Below are 22,493 nucleotides of genomic sequence, written 5' to 3' on the forward strand. Positions count from 1 at the left end.
AAAAAAAAGAAAAAGTAATAATGTTAGAGATTAAAGCAAACATAAAATATGCTAAGTCAGTGATTCTACGGTCAAGGTTTCTAGGGTTAAAATTGTTTACCCAGCAGAAGTTGTTAACTTGTTATTAATAATTATTATGCAGTCATTCTCCTTCTGCTAATCTCAGAGCTTTATAGAGAAGAATTTTAAAAAGGAGAAATATCATGTACCTCTTAAAGAATCAAGTGTATGGCAGAGCTCAGAATAGTTTAAAGAAATGTATCGCTTGGCAAAAACAATACAAACCTTTTATATCATCTAATCTTATTAACAAATTTAGTGGTAATAACAAATCTTATTACCAGTAATTGGCATGAATAATGAGAAGTGATGATAACTGAATCAAACTCCAATTCAGCAGAATTTCCTGTTTTTTAAGTTATATTCTCAGCTTCTAGCATATTTAGCTTCTGAAAAGTATACTTTTATTATATTTAGTTATGTCCAATTCTTACAGCAGAGAATACGGAAACAAATGCATTAATTACCAGAGTTCCTGAAAATCTTAATATTGTTGTTACTGTCAGTTGCTAAGTTGTGTCTGACTCTTTGTGACCCCATGAACTGCAGCACACCAGGCTTCCCTGTCCTTCACTATCTCCCAGAGTTTGCTCAAATTCATCTCCATTGAGTCAGTGATGCCATCTAGTCACCTCATCCTCTGTCGTCCCCTTCTACTCCTGCTCTCAATCTTTCCCAGCATCAGGGTCTTTTCCAATATAAGTCATCTCTTTGCATTAGGTGGCCAAAGTATTAGAGTTTCAGCTTTAGCATCAGTCTTTCCAATGAGTACTCAGGGTTGATTTCCTTTAGGACTGACAGATTTGATTTCCTTGCAGTCCAAGGGGCTCTCAAGAAATCTTTTCCAGCACCACAATTCAAAAGCATCATTTCTTTGGCACTCAGCCTTCTTTATGGTCTAGCTCTCACATCTGCCATGACTATTGGAAAAACTATAGCTTTGATTATAAGGACTTTGGTCGGCAAAGTGGTATCTTTGCTTTTTAATACACTGTCTAGATTTGTCATAGCTTTTCCTCCAAGGAGCAAGTGTCTTTTAATTTCGTGGCTGCAGTCAATGTCCACAGTGACTTTGGAGCCCAAGAAAATAAAGTCTGTTACTGTTTCTATTTTTTCCCCATATTTGCCATGAAGTGATAGGACCCGATACTTTGTTTTCTGAATGTTGAGTTTTAAGTCAGCTTTTACACTCTCCTCTTTCACCCTCATCAAGAGTTTCTTTAGTTCCTGTTCGCTTTCTGCCATTAGAGTGGTATCATCTGTACAGCTATGGTTGTTGATATTTCTCCCGGCAATTTTGATTCCAGCTTGTGAGTCATCCAGCCCAGTATTTCACATGATATACTCTGCATAGACGTTAAATATGCAGGGTAACAGTACACAGCCTTGACGTACTCCTTTCCAAATTTTGAACCAGTCCATTGTTCCATGTCTGGTTCTAACTGTTGCTCCTTGACCTGCATACAGGTTTCCCATGAGGCAGAAAGGAGGTCTATTACTCCAAAATAAGATTATCCTTTACCCTGGAAGTTGTTGCCTTGTTAGAAAATAATTTTCAAAGAAAGGTGACATAAACAATATAATGCCAAAGTAACTTTTAAAAACTATACTGACAGGTATTTCTAAAAATTTAGAAATACTCACATGTAACTGAGCCCAAACAGGTATTTCAGCACTAAATTACACATGATCTTTTAGGTAGACACACACATGCTTCCCTCGTAGCTCAGACAGTAAAGAATTGGCCTGCAATGTGGGAGACCTGGCTTCGATCCCTGGGTTGGGAAGATCCCCTGGAGAAGGAAATGGCTATCCCACTCCAGTGTTCTTGCCTGGAGAATTCCATGGACAGAGGAGCCTGGCAGGCTACAGTTCATGGGGTTGCAAAGAGTCAGACATGACTGAACAACTTTCACATTCATTCATTCATATATATACATATATGTATATTTTTTTAATCAATGAGTAAATATCTTTATTCTACACTAGTCCTTTATGGAACCTAATATTTGTATGCAGTAAAATGCACAGATCTTAAGTGTATAATTAGATAAGTTTTGAAAAATGTTTACACCTGTGTAACCATCTCACTAATCAAGATTACAGAAAACTTCTATCATCTTAATCTCAACTTCATAGGCAGCTACCATCCTGATTTCTATCACCATTACTTTAAGCTATTTCTGATTTTCATATAATTGGAATCAATAAATATATACTTTCTGGGGTTTGGCTTATATTTTGTTCCACGTGATAACTGTAGATTATAGCTATGTTATTGCATATATCAATAGTTTATTCCTTCATTTTACTACTAAGTAGCATTCTATTTTATGAATCTATCACAATTTGTTTTCCCATTTTCCTATAGATGGAAATTTTAGCTGTTTTCAATTTTTGCTTGTTATGAATAAAACTGCTTATACATTCTTATATAAGTCTCTTTGTGAAGGTATATTTTCATTTCTTTAGGATTAAATACCCAGCAATAAAACTTCAAGGTCATAGGTTAGGTATATAGTTAACTATAAGAAACTGTAAAACAATTTTCCAAAGTAGTTATGCCATTTTATACTCCTACTAGCAGTGTTTAAGAGTTCCAGTTGCTCTACATCCCATTAGTATTCCATGTTATCAGTCTTCAACTTTATCCCTCTTAGTGGGTGTGAAATAACTCCTTGTACTTTAAATTTCTATTTCCCTGATGAATTATGAGTTTGAATACTTTTCATATGCTCTTTTATGAACTGTCTATTCAAGACTTTTGTTCATTTGGGTGAGCAAAGAATCTTTTTATTTTGGATTTGTAATTGTTTTTCTTTTTTAACATATTCTGGATACAAGCCCTTTGTAAGGAATACATATTGAAAGCATTTTCACCTAGTCTGTGACTTGTATCGTTTTCACCTTCACATCAATTTTATTATTTTGCTATTTATGGTATTTTGAGTCCTCTGTAAAAAAAAAAAAAATTGTTTAACATCATCTTATAAAGATATTCTGCTGCATTTTCTTCTAGAAACTTCATAGTTCCAGCTATTATTTTTAAGATTATGATGTATCTTAAATTTCTGAGATGGTTTCAAGGGTTTTTTCCCACCAAAAATTTATCCAGTTGTTTTAACACTTATTCTGGCTGAATAACTTTACTTTCCTCATTGAATTGCCTTGACATCTCTGACAAAAATGAATTGATCATACATCCCCCATATGATTTCAATGGCTTTAGTTTCCATGATAATTTTAAATGATATAGATGTAGATATAAAAGTTAATTTATACAGTGGTTCAATGACTTTTTGAAATAATACAATCATTTTTACCTCCACATCTTGAACAGTCCTTGGTTGGGCCATGCATAATTTATTAAGCAGCTGAAAAATCAGCTCTTCAATGTAATAGAGAGACTCTTCATTAGCTGAGAGATTGGGATGTACTTGCTCCTGAACCTTAAAAAAAAAAGTTCTCAATTTAAGTATAAGCAAAATGATACTTATTAAACAAAAGTCTGAGAATCTTACATATAATTAATAGTACTTTATCAGAATGGTTATTCAAATACAGACATAAAACACAAAAAAATGGGGGGAAAAAGTTGGTTTCTGTAAACTTTTCTTAACTCATAGAAGTCGTTCTTAATCTTTCTTAGACTATGGGGTTGGAGACTGAACAGCAAGCAGATCAAACCAGTCAATCCTAAAGGAAATCAGTCCTGAATATTCATCGGAAGGACTAATGCCAAAGCTGAAACTCCAACACTTTGGCCACCTGATACAAACAACCGACTCATTAGAGAAGACCCAGATACTGGGAAAGACTGAAGACAAGGAGGTGGCAGAGGATGACAGAGAGGATAGATAGCATCGCCAACTTAATGCACATGAATCTGTACAAACTCTGGAAGGCAGTGGAAGACAGAGGAACCTGGCATGCTGCAGTCCATGGGGTTGCAGAGAGTTGGACACGCCTTAGCAACTAAACAACAATAATACTCTATGAAAATCAACTGAAAGCCACTGGTCTCTCTTCTCCTTACCACCAAAAAACCATATACACATAAAATATTCTATACAACTTCAGAGGAAGCATGGATACCCTGAAGTTAATTAATAAACCTACTGTGTACAAGGATCCTATTAGGGACGGTATCAGTCACTCTCACAAAAGTCCTGAGGCTGTAAATTTCTGTGACAAGAGGAGAGGCAGCCAACTATCTGTGTACAGAAACACGTACATAACTTTGTACATGGTTTGGGTTTTGCCCTTCCTTTGACAATTATAATCCTAATATCTTTTCTTTCCCCTTTGAGTAGAGCTATTAGCAGAGACATTACTTTGCCAACAAAGGTTCGTTTAGTCAAGGCTATGGTTTTTCCTGTGGTCATGTATGGATGTGAGAGTTGGACTGTGAAAAAGGCTGAGTGCCGAAGAATTGATGCTTTTGAACTGTGGTGTTGGAGAAGACTCTTGAGAGCCCCTTGGACTGCAAGGAGATCCAACCAGTCCATTCTGAAGGAGATCAGCCCTGGGATTTCTTTGGAAGGAATGATGCTAAAGCTGAAACTCCAGTACTTTGGCCACCTCATGTGAAGAGTTGACTCATTGGAAAAGACTGTGATGCTGGGAGGGATTGAGGGCAGGAGGAGAAGGGGACGACAGAGGATGAGATGGATGGATAGCATCATTGACTCGATGGACGTGAGTCTCAGTGAACTCCGGGAGTTGGTGATGGACAGGGAGGCCTGGCGTGTTGCGATTCATGGGGTCGCAAAGAGTCGGACACGACTGAGCAACTGATCTGATCTGATCTGATTGCAGTGCCTCAGAGGTTTGTCTATATGCTTTGGTGGATTGCATGTGAGTGTAAAGCCCAGTTGTTGGGGGTGGGGGTGGGGGAGGAGGAAGCTTGGCTAAATGTAGGCCAATGGTGGAGCTGAAGCACTATCAGCCCCACAGAGGTGGGTCAGAGGTGTTCTGCTCCGAGCTGCATTTCCCCTTACCCAGAAACACCACCATTCTTGCTCCTATTCCTACACATCCCCCTATGCCTCAGATGAAAGCCACACCATTCTGTTTACAGATAAGTTCAGGTGCTTTGGGTCACTGGTCTTGAATCTACCCTGTTTTTTTAGAGTTACGATCCAACTCCAGAGGCATTTTCTGAGAAAAGTGGTTGAGGCCTGCGGTCATGACTGAAAAGTGATACCAATACTGTACCACGTGAGTCAGATGCTGCTCTTCAGTTTCAACCTGATTACTACCAACCCTCACTCTCCCAGGGAGACAAGGAGCAGGGCCCTTTTCACTTAGGCTGCTGACTTTATTACAAAACTATTTCCTACAGTTCAAAAGAAAGAGAACATTTTTGCATTAGACCTGGGCTATATGCAGATCAAAACTGGCTGTGAGTTAGAAGAGGCACTATTAAATTTGAGGCCCAGAACACGCTGGGAGATAGGTCTGTATAGTGTGTCATACAGGTCTTTGGGGTATTTGGGCCCACCTCACAACTTCTGGACCACCCTGACTGCTGATGTCCACATTAGCACATACTTGAACTTCTCTGAACTAATGTAGTTCAGATGTTTGACCCCTGAGTTTGAGAAGAGAAAACTGGGTAGCCCAGCTACCAAGACAGACCAGATGTCCCTCAAAAAAGCATGGGTTCCTGGCTACAGACCCTAGGAAGGTGAATCAAACCTTTTTCCTTTGGCTTTTCTTTCCAAATTTATTTGCTTTTAAGAACTATAAACTCTGGCTACTGTTTCCTATGTCCTCAGGGCCCCCTGGGTATACCTATAAAGCTTGATGATTCAGAGCAGATGTAAGCCAAGAAATCATGGCACTGAATGTGCTGAGTTCAGACAAATGATATTTATATACACATTCAAATTTGAAGATAATGTGTAATTCTTTAGGTTTCAAACACTGTAATTAGACATAAAGCAAAAATTAAAACGTGTTGCAAAGTTAAATAAAACAAACCTACTAGAAGTCTATGAACACTAGGTCATAAACCCAGCAACAGAGGTATCTCTGAATGACCATACGGTTTTATAAATTATAGAGGTGCACTATGAAGTGCACCCTACTTCATAGGGCCCCTCTATACCATCCCCAAGAAAAAGAAATGCAGAGAGGCAAAACGGTTGTATAAGGAGGCCTCTCAAATACGTGAGAAAAGAAGAGGTGAAAGCCAAAGGAGAAAGGATATACCCATCTGAATGCAGAGTTCCAAAGAACAGCAAGGAGAGATAAGAAATGCAAAGATCAATGCAAAGAAACAGAGGAAAACAACAGAATGGGAAAGACTAGAGATCTCTTCAAGAAAATTAGAGATACCAAGGAAATTTTTCAGGCAAAGATGGGCACAATAAAGGACAGAAATGGTACGGACCTAACAGAAGCAGAAGATATTAAGAAGAGGTGGCAAGAATACACAGAAGAACTGTACAAAAAAGATCTTAAAGACCTGATAACCACGATGGTGTGATCACTCACCTAGAGCCAGACATGCTGCAGTGTTAAGTCAAATGGACCTTAGGAAGCATCATTATGAACAAAGTTAGTGGAGATGACAGAATTCCAGCTGAGCTATTTCAAATCTTAAAAGATGATGCTGTGAAAGAGCTGCACTCAATATGCCAGCAGATTTGGAAAACTCAGTAGTGGCCACAGGACTGGAAAAGGTCAGTTTTCATTCTAGTACCAGAGAGGGGCAATGCCAAAGAATGTTCAAATTTCACACAATTACACTCCTTTCATATGCTAGCAAGGTAATGCTCAAAACCCTTCAAGCTAGGCTTTAACAGTACGTGAACTGAGAACATGATGTACAAGCTGGATTTAGAAAAGGCAGAGGAACCAAAGACCAAATTGCCAACATCCGTTAGATCACAGAGAAAGCAAGAGAATTCCAGAAAAATATCTACTTCTGCTTCACTGACTAGGTTAAAGTCTTTGACTGTGTGGATCACAACAAACTGAAAAAATCTTAAGGAAATGGGAATACCAGACCACCTTTCCTGTCTCCTGAGAAACCTGTATGCAGGTCAAGAAGCAACAGTTAGGATCAGACATGGAACAACGAACTGGTTCAAAATTGGGAAAGGAATCCACCAAGGCTGTATATTGTCACCTTGCATATTTCCATTGTTTCCCCATCTATTTGCCTTGAAGTGATGGGACCAGATGCCATGATCTTAATTTTTTGAATGTTGAGTTTTAAGCCTGCTTTTACATTCTTCTCTTTCAATAGATGGGGTAAAAATATAAACAGTGACAGACTTTATTTTTGTGGGCTCCAAAATCACTGCAGACGGTGACTGGAGCCATGAAATTAAAAGACACTTGCTCCTTGGAAGAAAAGCTATGACCAACCTAGATGGCGTATTTAAAAGCAGAGACATTACTTTGCTGACAAAGGTCCATATAGTCAAAGCTTTGGTTTTTCCAGTAGTCATGTACGGATGTGAGAGTTGGAAAATAAAAAAGGTTGAGCATCAAAGAACTGATGACTTTGAACTGTGGTGTTGGAGAAGACTCTTGAGAGTCCTTTGGACTGCAAGAAGATCAAACCAGTCCATCCTAAAGGAAATCAACCCTGAATACTCATTGGAAGAACTGACACTGAAGCTGAAGCTCCAATTCTCTGGCCACCTGATGCGAAGAGCTGACTTACTGGAAAAGACCCTGATGGTGGGAAAGATTGAGGGCAGGAGGAGAAGGTGGTGACAGGGTGAGATGGTTGGATGGCATCACTGACTCAAAGGACATGAGTTTGAACAAACTCTGGGAAACAGGTAAAGGATAGGGAAGCTTGGCGTGCTGCAGTCCATGGTCACAAAGAGTGAGACACAACTGAGCGACTGAACAACAACAACAAGTAGGATTTAAGAATGTTGATATAATGATAGAGAAACAGATGACTGGAACAGAACAGACAGTACAGAAACAAGTCTACAGATATATAGACCCTTGATGTACAACAAAGGTGGCACAATGGGTAGGGGGAGAATTGCTGAGGAAAGGTGGGGCAAGTGGATGAACAGTGAACAACTGGACACTCATACAGAAAAGAATGAAATCAACTCCTATTCATACTTGATACAAAAATCAGTCTTAGTTGGATTTTAGATCTATTAAATAAAAAGACCTAATAAAGTTCTGATAATATAAAATAAGATAATAGATAACAATCTCATGATCTCAGGACAGAAAAGGAGTTACTAAAAAGGACACAAAAATCACTATCCATAAAGTAAAGGATTTACAAACTTATTAACATTAAAATTTAAAACAAGTTCAGCAAAAGACATCTTTAAGAAAATGAAAAGGCAAGTTACAGAGTTGAAGATCTATGTTAACACATAATACAAAAGGGCTCACATCCAGAATATACTATAAAGAACTTCTAAAAATTCAACAAGGAAAAAATGATGAAAATCCTAATAGAAAAAAAATGGCAAAAAAATTTTAAACCAGTACTTCACAGAAGAAGAAATTCAAATGGTCAATTAATGTGAAAATGTGCTCCAGCTCTTTAGCCATCAGGGAAGTGCAAATTAAACCACAGTGAAATCTATCACCCACTTAACAGACAAGAAAACGAAAAAGTATGATAATACTAAGTGTTGGTAATTATGTGGAAAAACGGGAACCCACACACACTGGCACTGGGGTGCAAAATGGCTCTATCACTTCGGAAACCTTTGCTGTCATCTACTACAGTTCAAGATATGATACCCTATAATCCGGCAATTCTACTGTTCAGTATATTCACATCTTTTAGAGCTCTGTTGTCCAATACAGGAGACACTAGCCTCATGTGGCTAGTGTGAGCACCTGAAATGTAGCTCGACCAAACTGAGATGGGCTATAGAATACATACCAGATGTCAAAGATCTAGAATACAAAAAGAATGTCAAATACCTCAATAATTTTTTTGTTGGCTAAATGCTGAAATGACTACATTCACTGGGTTAAATATGTTATTTAGATAAACTTGATCTGTGCCTTCTTATATTTTTAATGTGGCTACGGACGGATGTACATGTGTGCTCAGTTGCTAAGTCAAGTCCGACTCTTTGTGACCCCATGGAATGCAGGTTACCAGGCTCCTCTATTAATGGGATTTACCAGGCAAGAATACTGGAGTGGATTGCTATTTTCTTCTCCAGGGGATCTTCCCCATCCAAGGACTGAACCCGCATCTCCTGCACTGGCAGGCAGATTCTTCACCACTGCACCACCTGAGAAGCCCTAACATAACTATGAGAAAACTTTAAATTACACATGTGGCTAATATTATATTTCATCTGGACAGCACTGTTCTAAAGAAATAAGCACAAACATTTACAGAATACATGAACAAAAAGGTTCAGAAAAAAACATTATTGGTATACCTTTAAATTAGAAAGGCAAATTCAAATACCTATCTAGAGTATGATAGATAAATTGTGGCATATTCATACAATGGAATGTATATACAGCAAAAAATAAAACATGAGTAAAGACAGCTCCACAAAATGTGGATATATCTTTAAAATAATGTTGGCAGAAAGAAGACAGATAAAAAGAACAGATACAAATTTCACTCACAAAGTTCAAGATCAGATAAAATTAAGCTGCGGTGTTTAAGAACACATGCTTAGATGATGAAACTATAAAGGAAAGTAGTGATGACTACTGGTTACCTTCTGGAGAGTTCTCTTGAGAAAAATGTTAAAAATGTGCTATTTTCTCACCTGGGTGATGGTTAAGTAAGAGTTCCTTAAATTGTATATTTATGTTTTATGCATTTTCTAGCTGTATGTTACATTTCACCATAGATAAAGTTTTAAAAAGAAAATCACCAACAAGCAAACAAAATTAAGGGGCGAAATTATCAATATATTAAATCATTAAGGGCCCTCCTAGTTCCCATCTCAATGAAAGAAATGAAAATGTCAGGATGCCTGGAGATATAGAGAATATCTTACAAGTTCAGAGTAGAGGGAGAAAACAGGTCATGCACAAAGTAGACAACATTAAATCAGCTCCAGATTTCAACAATACTACTAGAAGTTGGAAGGCAATAATTTCCAACCTTTAATAAGATCTTAACAAATTATCAATCAAATGTTAAGGTATAATGAAGACATGCTTGGATCTAACATGGCCAAAAGTTTTACTCTCACATACTCTTTTTCGTTAAACTTTATAGTTTGTACCACAATAAAACAAGCATACAAATCAAGATAGAGAAAAATATGGGATATAAGAAACAAAGGAACCAATGCAAGAGAAAAGCCAAAGGAATGCCTAGGATGATGTGAAGAAAAATTATGAGATCTGTAAAACAAGCATAAAGGTTGCCAGTCCAATCAGAGCAGATCAGAAGGCTCTGAAAGAAACTATCTCAAGAAGATGAAATTAACAGAGTATCTGATAGATCTAAAACTCTTGAGAGGATATTTAGACAACTGGTAGGCAGTTTGAGCTTAAACTGATAAGTACATAGAAAATACACAAACAAGAACACAAGATAATTATTAACTTCAGTAAAACATTAAGTAGGAAGGAAAAAGGGGTTTAACTATAAATAACATATAGTATATGGTCATTATGTACAGTAATAATACTATAAACTCTGAATATTGATCCAACCAACATTAAGATAGAAGCATGGAGTGGGAGGGGAGACAGGAAGTATGTACATGTGGTAAATCTATGTGTTGTTGGAGGGGAGAATATATATATGTGTGTGTGTGTGTGTGTGTACAAAAGATAGTAAAACCTTACCTTTCATAGTAGGAAGCCAAAAGATACTGCCCAAAGCAGAAAGGTCAATAGAGCAGAAGCACTTTTTTTTTCTTAGAGATACAGAATACTGAAATAAATCACTTTGAAAAATTAAAGGGACTGCATCTAGGAAGCAAAAACTGTTGCGAATAGTGAGGAGATACTGCTATTTTTCCTAACAGCCTTACAGAGCTAGTTATCTTTTCATTTCCATGAATAATTTTGATAAAAACAAACTTACAAAGAAACATAATTTGAAGTGGGGAAGTGAGAGAGAGAAAGGACACAAGAAGCTGGAACAATAACCAGTTAACGAAGTCTGGATGAGAAGCGCTTAACTAAGGCAGCTGGAAATCCATACAGGACTAATATCCAAAAAACCTGGCTTTACTTTTTTTTTGGAAATTCAAAATAGATTTGGGAGAAATAAATATTTCCTGTTACATGTCAAGACGAAACTTAATTACACTCTACCATATATTTCTATTATATCAACAGAACAGACATTTAAATACATGTATAAACACGTATAAATATATGTATAAAATAAACATTTATATTGGAAGTTTAGCTTAAAAAAGTCCATAAGACTGTTTGTTATAACATTCTTCCACAAAAGCCAACAGCCCCACTCAGTACAAATGACTATGCGTGAGAATTAAGATAATGTCTAACTGGGAGACAAATTTTTTCCATGATTATGATTTCAGTAAGTAACCTGAAAAGCAACCTTAACACTGAGCATCTGAGTTTCTTATGCTAAACTCACTAAATTGCAAAGATGAAAAGTCATAAAAACAAATATAAAATCTTAAAATCCTAGCTATAAATACTAAAAAGGATATCAAACGACAACAAAAGATAACTGTACCCTGCAATACCACATTTACTATCTCAGCACCCTAAGAGACAGTAAGTATAAAATAATTACATCAGAACAAACTCACTCAAACTCACTTTTCATATTTTTCTGAAAGACTAGGCAGAAAAAAGAGCAATTAAAATAATTTTCAGTCTTTAACAGTAGATTAACATATCAGACCTGTATTCCCATTATACCGTATTTTCAAATTGCCAGAAGGTATTTCCTTACACATACACTGTAAACAGAAAAATCATACTGCTACAGATTTGTGCGTAGACACATATAAAAGCATTAAACTTAATTTTTTAAATTGATAAACACTAGATCTGACAAATTTCAGAAATGCTATTTCCTAATACATACATATTTTCAGTTTCCCATACTCAGAATCAAATAAGAAAATCTTGCTAGTGCAAATTGTTCAATCAACTAACATTTGCGTTTAGGGTATGGAAGAAAGTGAAGAGGAACTAAAAAGCCTCTTGATGAAAGTGAAAGAGGAGAGTGAAAAAGTTGGCTTAAAGCTCAACATTCAGAAAACCAAGATCATGCCATCTGGTCCCATCACTTCATGAGAAACAGATGCGGAAACAGTGGAAACAGTGTCAGACTTTATTATTTGGGGATCCAAAATCACTGCAGATGGTGATTGCAGCCATGAAATTAAGAGATGTTTACTCCTTGGAAGGAAAGTTATGACCAACCTAGATAGCATATTCAAAAGCAGAGACATTACTTGGCCAACAAAGGTCCGTCTAGTCAAGGCTATGGTTTTTCCAGTGGTCATGTATGGATGTGAGAGCTGGACTGTGAAGAAAGCTGAGCGCCAAAGAATTGATGCTTTTGAACTGTGGTATTGGAGTAGACTCTTGAGAGTCCCTTAGACTGCAAGGAGATCCAACCAGTCCATCCTAAAGGAGATCAGTCCTGGGTGTTCACTGGAAGGACTGATGCTAAAGCTGAAACTGCAGTACTTTGGCCACCTCATGAGAAGAGTTGACTCACTGGAAAAGACCCTGATGCTGGGAGGGATTGGGGGCAGGAGGAAAAGGGGACGACAGAGGATGAGATGGCTGGATGGCATCACCAACTTGATGGACATGGCTTTGAGTGAACTCCAGGAGTTGGTGATGGACAGGGAGGCCTGGCATGCTGTAATTCATGGGGTTGCAAAGAGTCGGACACGACTGAGCGACTGAACTGAACAATATAGAAATAAATCCCTTGGATACACAGTCTGTGTATTTATTCATGCCAAATTCTTTATTTCATTGCCAAAGTTTCTGCAAAGATACAGTGGCTCAAACATCAATTAAAAATACTGAAAGCTTTAAAAGTTAAAATTCAATTTAAAAAGAAAAAGCAGAAGATTTCACCCTAAAGATATACATTAACAACTACAAAATATTGCTGATAGAAATGTTTAAAAATCTAAATAAATGAAAATACAAACTTTGTGGGTTCAAAGACTCAATACTGTTAAGATTTCAATTTTCCTCAAATAATCTATAAATTCAACATAATCCCAATCAAAATTCCAGCAGGGTTTTTTTTTGGGGGGGGGTAGAAATTGACAGGCTAATTTTAAAATTTCTATGGAAATGCAAAGGTCCTAGAATAACCAAAACAACTGCGGGAAAAAAAAAGTTGGAAGGCTAAACCTACCTGATTCCAAAAATTTTTTATAAAGGTGTAATAAAATAGTGTGGTAGACTGGTGTAAAGATAGGAAAAAAGGGATTTCCCTGGAGGTCAAGTGGTTAGGGCTCTGTGTTTCCATTACAGAGGACACTGGTTCAATCCCTGGTTGGGGAACTAAGATCCCACACGCTGATGGCCAAATAACAAACTTGCACTATTCGTTAGCAAATAAACTGCAGCAGGTACCACAGAATTAAGAAAAACTTAGAAAAAAAATAAAATAAAATAAAAATTTTTTTTATTATTATTATTTTTTACTTGACAATATTGTATTGGTTTTGCCATACATCAACATGCATCCACCACGGGTGTACACGTGTTCCCCATCCTGAACCCCCCTCCCACCTCCCTCCCCATACCATCCCTCTGGGTCATCCCAGTGCACCAGCCCCAAGCTTCCTGTATCCTGCATCGAACCTGGACTGGCGATTCGTTTCTTATATGATATTATACATGTTTTAATGCCATTCTCCCACATCATCCCCCCCTCCCTCTCCCACAGAGTCCAAAAGACTGTTCTATACATCTGTGTCTCTTTTGCTGTCTTGCATACAAGGTTGTCGTTACCATCTTTCTAAATTCCATATATATGTGTTAGTACATTGTATTGCTGTTTTTCTTTCTGGCTTACTTCACTCTGTATAATAGGCTCCAGTTTCATCCATCTCATTAGAACTGATTCAAATGTATTCTTTTTAATGGCTGAATAATACTCCATTGTGTATATGTACCACTGCTTTCTTATCCATTCATCTGCTGATGGACATCTAGGTTGCTTCCATGTCCTGGCTATTATAAACAGTGCTGCGATGAACATTGGGGTACATGTGTCTCTTTCAATTCTGGTTTCTTAGTGTGTATGCCCAGCAGTGGGATTGCTGGGTCATATGGCAGTTCTATTTCCAGTTTTTTAAGGAATCTCCACACTGTTCTCCATAGTGGCTGTACTAGTTTGCATTCCCACCAACAGTGTAAGAGGGTTCCCTTTTCTCCACATCCTCTCTAGCATTTATTGCTTTTAGACTTTTGGATCACAGCCATTCTGACGTGTGAAATGATACCTCATTGTGGTTTTGATTTGCATTTCTCTGATAATGAGTGATGTTGAGCATCTTTTCATGTGTTTCTTAGCCATCTGTATGTCTTCTTTGGAGAAATGTCTGTTTAGTTCTTTGGCCCATTTTTTGATTGGCTCGTTTATTTTTCTGGGATTGAGCTGCAGGAGTTGCTTGTATATTTTTGAGATTAGTTGTTTGTCAGTTGCTTCATTTGCTATTATTTTCTCCCATTCTGAAGGCTGTCTTTTCACCTTGCTTATAGTTACTTTTATTGTGCAGAAGCTTTTAATTTTAACTAGATCCCATTTATTTTTGCTTTTATTTCCAATATTCTGGGAGGTGGGTCAGAGGTTCCTGCTGTGATTTATGTCGGAGAGTGTTTTGCCTATGTTCTCCTCTAAGAGTTTTATAGTTGCTGGTCTTATGTTTAGATCTTTAATCCATTTTGAGTTTATTTTTGTGTATGGTGTTAGAAGTGTTCCAGTTTCATTCTTTTACAAGTGGTTGACCAGTTTTCCCAGCACCACTTGTTAAAGAGATTGTCTTTTCTCCATTGTATATTCTTGCCTCCTTTGTCAAAGACAGGGTGTCCATAGATGCGTGGGTTTATCTCTGGGCTTTATATTTTGTTCCATTGATCTATATTTCTGTCTTTGTGCCAGTACCATACTGTCTTGATGACTGTGGCTTTGTAGTAGAGCCTAAAGTCAGGCAGGTTGATTCCTCCAGTTCCATTCTTCTTTCTCAAGATTGCTTTGGCTATTCGAGATTTTTTGTATTTCCATACAAATTGTGAAATTATTTGTTCTAGCTCTGTGCAGGGACGGGGGAGCCTGCTGGGCTGCCATCTATGGGGTCGCACAGAGTCGGACACGACTGAAGCGACTTAGCAGCAGCAGCAGCAGCTCTGTGAAAAATACCATTGGTAGCTTGATAGGGATTGCATTGAATCTATAGATTGTTTTGGGTAGTATACTCATTTTCACTATATTGATTCTTCCAATCCATGAACATGGTATATTTCTCTATTAGTGTCCTCTTTGATTTCTTTCATCAGTGTTTTATAGTTTTCTATATATAGATCTTTAGTTTCTTTAGGTAGATATATTCCTACGTATTTTATTCTTTTCGTTGCAATGGTGAATGGAATTGTTTTCTTAATTTCTCTATTTTCTCATTATTAGTGTATAGGAATGCAAGGGATTTCTGTGTGTTGATTTTATATCCTGGAACTTTACTATATTCATTGATTAGCTCTAGTAATTTTCTGGTGGTGTCTTTAGGGTTTTCTATGTAGAGGATCATGTCATCTGCAAACAGTGAGAGTTTTACTTCTTTTCCGATTTGGATTCCTTTTATTTCTTTTTCTGCTCTGATTGCTGTGGCCAAAACTTCCAAAACTACGTTAAATAGTAGTGGTGAGAGTGGGCACCCTTGTCTTGTTCCTGACTTTAGGGGAAACACTTTCAATTTTTCACCACTGAGGATAATGTTCGCTGTAGGTTTGTCATATATAGCTTTTATTATATTGAGGTATGTTCCTTCTATTCCTGCTTTCTGGAGAGTTTTTATCATAAATGGATGTTGAATTTTATCAAAGGCTTTCTCTGCATCTCTTGAGATAATCATATGGCTTTTATTTTTCAATTTGTTAATGTGGTGTATTACATTGATTGATTTGCGGATATTGAAGAATCCTTGCATCCCTGGGATAAAGCCCACTTGGTCATGATGTATGATCTTTTTAATGTGTTGTTGGATTCTGATTGCTAGAATTTTATTAAGGATTTTTGCATCTATATTCATCAGTGATATTGGCCTGTAGTTTTCTTTTTTTGGGGCATCTTTGTCAGGTTTTGGTATTGGGGTGATGGTGGCCTCATAGAATGAGTTTGGAAGTTTACCTTCCTCTGCAATTTTCTGGAAGAGTTTGAGTAGGATAGGCGTCAGCTCTTCTCTAAATTTTTGGTAGAATTCAGCTGTGAAGCCATCTGGGCTTTTATTTGCTGGAAGATTTCTGATTACAGTTTCAATTTTCGTGCTTGTAATGGGTCTGTTAAGATTTTCTATTTCTTCCTGGTCCAGTTTCGGAAAGTTGTACCTTCTAAGAATTTGTCCATTTCTTCCACATTGTCCATTTTATTGGCATATAATTGCTGATAGTAGTCTCTTATGATCCTTTGTATTTGTGTTGTCTGTTGTGATCTCTCCATTTTCATTTCTAATTTTATTGATTTGATTTTTCTCCCTTTGTTTCTTGATGAGTCTGGCTAATGGTTTGTCAATTTTATTTATTCTTTCAAAGAACCAGCTTTTGGCTTTGTTGATTTTTACTATGGTCTCCTTTGTTTCTTTTGTATTTATTTCTGCCCTGATTTTTAAGATTTCTTTCCTTCTACTAACTCTGGGGTTCTTCATTTCTTTCTTTTCTAGTTCCTTTAGGTGTAGAGTTAGGTTATTTATTTGACTTTTTTCTTGTTTCCTGAGGTATGCCTGTATTGCTATGAACTTTCCCCTTAGCACTGCTTTTACAGTGTCCCATAGGTTTTGGGTTGTTTTCATTTTCATTCGTTTCTATGCAAATTTTGATTTCTTTTTTTATTTCTTCTGTGATTTGTTGGTTATTCAGCAGCGTGTTGTTCAGCCTCCATATGTTGGAATTTTTAATATTTTTTCTCCTGTAATTGAGATCTAATCTTACTGCATTGTGGTCAGAAAAGATGCTTGGAATGATTTCAATTTTTTTGAATTTACCAAGGCTAGATTTATGGCCCAGGATGTGATCTATCCTGGAGAAGGTTCCATGTGCGCTTGAGAAAAAGGTGAAATTCATTGTTTTGGGGTGAAATGTCCTATAGATATCAATTAGGTCTAACTGGTCTATTGTATCATTTAAAGTTTGTGTTTCTTTGTTAATTTTCTGTTTAGTTGATCTGTCCATAGGTGTGAGTGGGGTATTAAAGTCTCCCACTATTATTGTGTTATTGTTAATTTCCCCTTTCATACTTGTTAGCAATGGCAACCCACTCCAGTACTCTTGCCTGGAAAATCCCATGGATGGAAGAGCCTCGTAAGCTGCAGTCCATGGGGTTGCTAAGGGTCGGACATGACTGAGCAACTTCACTTTCACTTTCCACTTTCATGCATTGGAGAAGGAAATGGCAATCCAGTCCAGTGTTCTTGCCTGGAGAATCCCAGGGACGGGGAGCCTGGTGGTCTGCCGTCTATGGAGTCACACAGAGTTGGACATGACTGAAGTGACTTAGCAGCAGCAGCAGCATTTGTCTTACATATTTCGGTGCTCCTATGTTGGGTGCATATATATTTATAATTGTTATATCTTCTTCTTAGATTGACCCTTTGATCATTATGTAGTGTCCTTCTTTGTCTCTTTTTACAGCCTTTGTAAAAATATGGAACGCTTCACAAATTTGCATGTCATCCTTGCGCAGGGGCCATGCTAATCTTCTCTGTATCGTTCCAATTTTAGTATATGTACTGCCAAAGTGAGCATGAAAAAAATAAAATTAATTAAAATTAATACTGGCTTTTTCCTGTGGCCTGGGGAAAAGGTCACTAAGTATATTTTATTCAGTCAAACTTTAATACTCCCTGGGTCAAATACTCATATCCTTCAGCATCCTACCAAAACTACCATATGCATTCTTTCTTAAAGATCTGCCTGCAAGGTGCCTGCACTCAAGGAGTAAATAATGCATTCTCCTTTCCCATCTCTCCACAACTGCCTTCCTCCCACTTAACAGAAGAAAGGCAGATCTCTTATCTTGAATGTTGTTATGGGGCATTGCTCTGCAGAGCAATAAATAATAAATTCTATGACACAAAACAAAGAGACGGTGATAAATACTTCTCATTTAAATAATAAATATTTATCATTTAATCTTGCTTCTTTCATCCCGTAGCCTAGAGTAAAAAAAATACACTATAAATGAGGAGACTCATGAGAACAAACAAAAGAAAGCATCTTTAAAAGAATACTAAATACAGCCAACATCATTTTATTTCAGTCAGGAGAAACAATTTAAAGCAAGTTTTCACACCTTATCTTTCTATCTTACAAATAGAATTCAGAAGTGAAATGGCTGGCACATAACAAGTATTAACACATTCATCTGAATTGAAAAATTAAGTCAGACTTGGTCTGAAGATAAATATGATAGGCAGGTTGGCTTGACAACTAAACTGACCTTTCCAATTAGGTTATGGGGGATATTTTCCATAAGATGAATGTGGTAGGCAGAATTCTAAGGTGCCTGGCTCCCAAGATTCCAATCCCTGGTTTACACACCCCGTACACTCCTCTCACCTTGAATGTGGGCAGGACCTGTGAATATGATGACATACCACTCCTGTGCTATTACTGTATATAGCAAAGGTGACTAAGGTCAGTAATTAAGTTGACTTTGAGTTAATCATAAAAGAGATTATCCTAGGTGGGCCTGACCTAAATCAGGTGAGTCCTTTTAAAAAAGGGTCCAGAAGTGTGAGACAAGAAACAGCAGCAGATGCAGTCCTGTTCGCCTCGAAGTAGTAAATTGACTTATTACAGGCAGAACCACGGAGAAGAAATGGCAGCAACCCCTGGGAGCTGAGGGCCTCAGACAGGCAACTGAAGGAAATGAATTCTGCCAATAACCACATAAACTTGGAAGAGGATCTCAACCTCAGATGAGCCTGCAGCTAAAGCCAAAACCTTGATTTCAGCCTATGGGACCCAAAATAGAGAATCCAGGTAGGCCATGTCTGGACTTCTAACCGTAACTGTAGGATAATAAATATGTGTTGTATTAAGCCACCAAGTACTCAAAAATTTGTTATGTGGAAACAGAAAGGCATGGCAACCCACTCCAGTATTCTTGCCTGGAGAATCCCATGGACAGAGGAGCCTGGAATGTTACAGTCCATAGGGTCGCAAAAAGTCAGACACAACTGAAGCAACTTAGCAACCACACAACAGAAATTCATAAGGTTTATGTTCTTTTGAGCAACTATGTACTACTAAAGTATGTGCTCAGTCTCTAAGTCGTGTCTGACTCTTTGTAACCGCATGGACTGTAGCCCACAGGCTCTTCTGTCCGTGGAATTTTCCAGGCAAGAATACTGGAGTGGGTTGCCATTTCCTCTCCAAGGAATCTTCCCGACCCAGGAATGGATCCTGCAACTCCTACATTGGCAGGCTGATTCTTTATCACTGAGCCACATGGGAAAGCCAATAACTCAACCTAAAAGAAAGCACTTTGTCATATATATTAAAAGGATGAATGGTGTGTATCAAATTGTTATGGTATTTAGATTTCATTGGGTATTAAAACACTAATGTAAATGTTTTATTTTAAAACACCTGTACTTAGAAAACAAACTATTGAGTTGGCCAAAAAGTTCCTTTGGTTTTAAAGTAAAAATAAAAGACACACCTTTTATTTTCACCAAGAGTTTATTAAGCAATGTATTCAACCATTCTGTTTCACAAACTTCTGCCATTTTTCAGGCAACTTCATAATTCCATCCACCCAAAACATTTTATCTTTTTGAGCAAAAAACTGTTTCAGGTGCCTTTTACAGTTTTCCAGGGAACTGAAATTTATTTCCATTAGGAGAATTTTATAAAGACCGAAATAAGTGGAAATCTGAAGGTGCAACATCTGATGAATACGGCGGATGTATCAGGACTAGCTAGTCAAGCTGTAACAGCTTTTGCCTGGTCATCAAAGAAACATGTGGTCTTGCATTATCTTGTTGGAAGATTATGCATTTTCTGTTGACTAATTCCAGACACTTTTCATCCAGTGCTGCTTTCAGTTGGCCTCATTGGAAGCAGTGCTTGGAATTAACCATTTGGTTTTCCAGAAGGAGCTCATAATAGAGGACTCTCACCAATCCTACCATATACACAACATCACCTTCTTTGGGTCAAGACCAGCCTTTGGTGTAGTTGGCAGTGGTTCATTTCACTTGCCCCATGATCTGTTCCACTGCACATTATTGCCCAGTAGCCACTTTTCATTGCCTGTCACAATTTGTTTTAACAATGGAATGTCTTCATTATGTTTAAGTAAGGAATCATATGCAGAAATATGGTTGAGAAGGTTTTTGCTTAACTTATGTCGAACCCAAATGTAAAAGCGATGAATATAACCAAGCTGGTACAAATGATTTTCAATGCTTGATTTGGATATTTTTAGTATGTCAACTATCCCCTGCATGGTATAATGTTGACTGTTTCAGTTAATGTCTTGACTTGATCACTATCAACTTCAACTGGTCTATCCAACCATGGAGCATTGTCCTGTTAGAAATCTCCAACATGAAATTTCACTAACCACTTCTGACACATTCAATCAGTCACAGCCCCTTCTTCATATAACACAAATCTATTTTTGTGTTTCAATTGTGTTTTTATCTTTCTTGAAGTGAAGTGAAAGTCCCTCAGTTGTGTCTGATTCTTTGCGACACCATGGACTGTAGCCTGCCAGGCTCTTCTGTCCATGGAATTTTTCAGACCTGGATACTGGGGTGGGTATTGTTCCCTTCTCCAGGGCATCTTCCCAACCCAGGGATTGAACCCACGTCTCCCCTACTGCAGGCAGATTCGTCACCATCTGAACCACCAGAGAAGTCCTTTCTTGAAATAGTAAAGCATAATATGGCAAAATGTTGCTTTTTCTTCCACCTTCAACACTAAGTGAAAGTGAAAGTCGCTCAGTCATGTCTGACTCTTTGTGACTCCCTGAACTGTAGCCCTCCAGGCTCTTCTGTCCACGGAATTCTCCAGGCAGGAATACTGGAGTGGGTAGCTGTTCCCTTCTCCAAGGGATCTTCCCAAACAGGGATCAAATCCAGGTCTCCAGCATTGCAGGCAGATTCTCTACTATCTGAGCCACCAGGAAAGCCTTAAACACTGAACACTAAAATGGCTACACAAAAATTCTCTGGTTTTGGTAAGTTTTTAAAATGCACACTGATATGACATACAATCTAACAAAACTGTGTCAAATGAAGTTAAAGACAACTAAGCACTACTAAAGCCACCATAGATCTTCCTGAGTGGTTCAGCAGTAAAGAATCTGCCTGCGGGTTCGATTCCTGGGTCGGGAAAGAGTTAGATGTTAGACAAGATTTAGCAACTGAACAACAACAAAGTCAACTTACAGAAAACCAAATGAACTTTTTAGCCAACTCAATATATCCTCTGAAACTAAGCTTAAAGATGAACATTTTTAGATGTCAACATAAAAATGTACAAAATTTTCAAAATTCTTTTGGAATACATAGTAAAAAAAAAGTTAGAAAGCTCCTTTTAGGAGAAAAGAATCAAGACTGGGTGTTGATTACACATGAACCTGGAGAAAAAAGAACAGATGATGACTAGGCTTCTAGCCTGAGAAATGAGTACAAGATCATTTATACTGGAGACATCGGTTTATGGAAGATGATAACAAGCTTGAATTGGGACATGCTGTTAACATTTACATAGGAATTTCCAGTAAGCAGGAGTTGCAGAAGTTTAGACCGGCTCCAAGAGAAGGACTCTTTAAGATCTTTGTCTGAAGACTTATAAGAGGTAAAAGGGCCACTCATATTTTTATCTGCAGGAAGGTTGTTCCAGGCTGAAGAAACACCCAGCACAAAGCCCTGAGACTAGAACACGTCTAAGAGTTGGAGGTACCAGGAAGCCAGTGTGCGGCAGGAGGAGAGCAAAAAAAGGACAGTGGTAAATGAGATCAGCGAGGTTCAGGGGGAAGTGGGGCAACACCAGGCTACTGAGAGGACTCTGACTTTTATTCTGAGAAGCACAAGTTTTGAACAAAGGAATGACATGATCCCACTTATCTCTATGTGTTGAGAAAAGACTATGCGTTGGGATAAGGGGAGAAGACAGGAGACCAGTTAAGAAGCTATTTTAATAGTCCCAGAGTGTTCCCAGAAGGTAGAAGTGGAAGAGTAAAAAATGGTGACTGAATATTGTTATAGTGTGAAGTACAGCTAAAAAGATTTGCTGACACATTA

At 37.7% G+C, this 22,493-nt stretch overlaps 1 protein-coding gene and 1 non-coding gene across 2 annotated transcripts in view; both read right to left on the reverse strand.

The window, feature by feature from the left end:
* SOS2 (SOS Ras/Rho guanine nucleotide exchange factor 2) overlaps positions 1-22,493 on the reverse strand; it is a 105,383-nt gene that overhangs the window by 77,113 nt on the left and 5,777 nt on the right. Inside the window, exon 2 of the mRNA XM_061429776.1 lies at positions 3,384-3,509. Coding sequence (XP_061285760.1) covers positions 3,384-3,509 — 126 coding nt within the window. The remainder of the gene's footprint in view (positions 1-3,383; positions 3,510-22,493) is intronic.
* Positions 17,873-17,979, reverse strand: LOC133256335 (U6 spliceosomal RNA). The gene has a single exon (XR_009739199.1). It is a non-coding gene; the product is annotated as a U6 spliceosomal RNA (small nuclear RNA).

Source organism: Bos javanicus, chromosome 10, assembly GCF_032452875.1.
Source record: "Bos javanicus breed banteng chromosome 10, ARS-OSU_banteng_1.0, whole genome shotgun sequence".
NCBI lineage: Eukaryota > Metazoa > Chordata > Mammalia > Artiodactyla > Bovidae > Bos > Bos javanicus.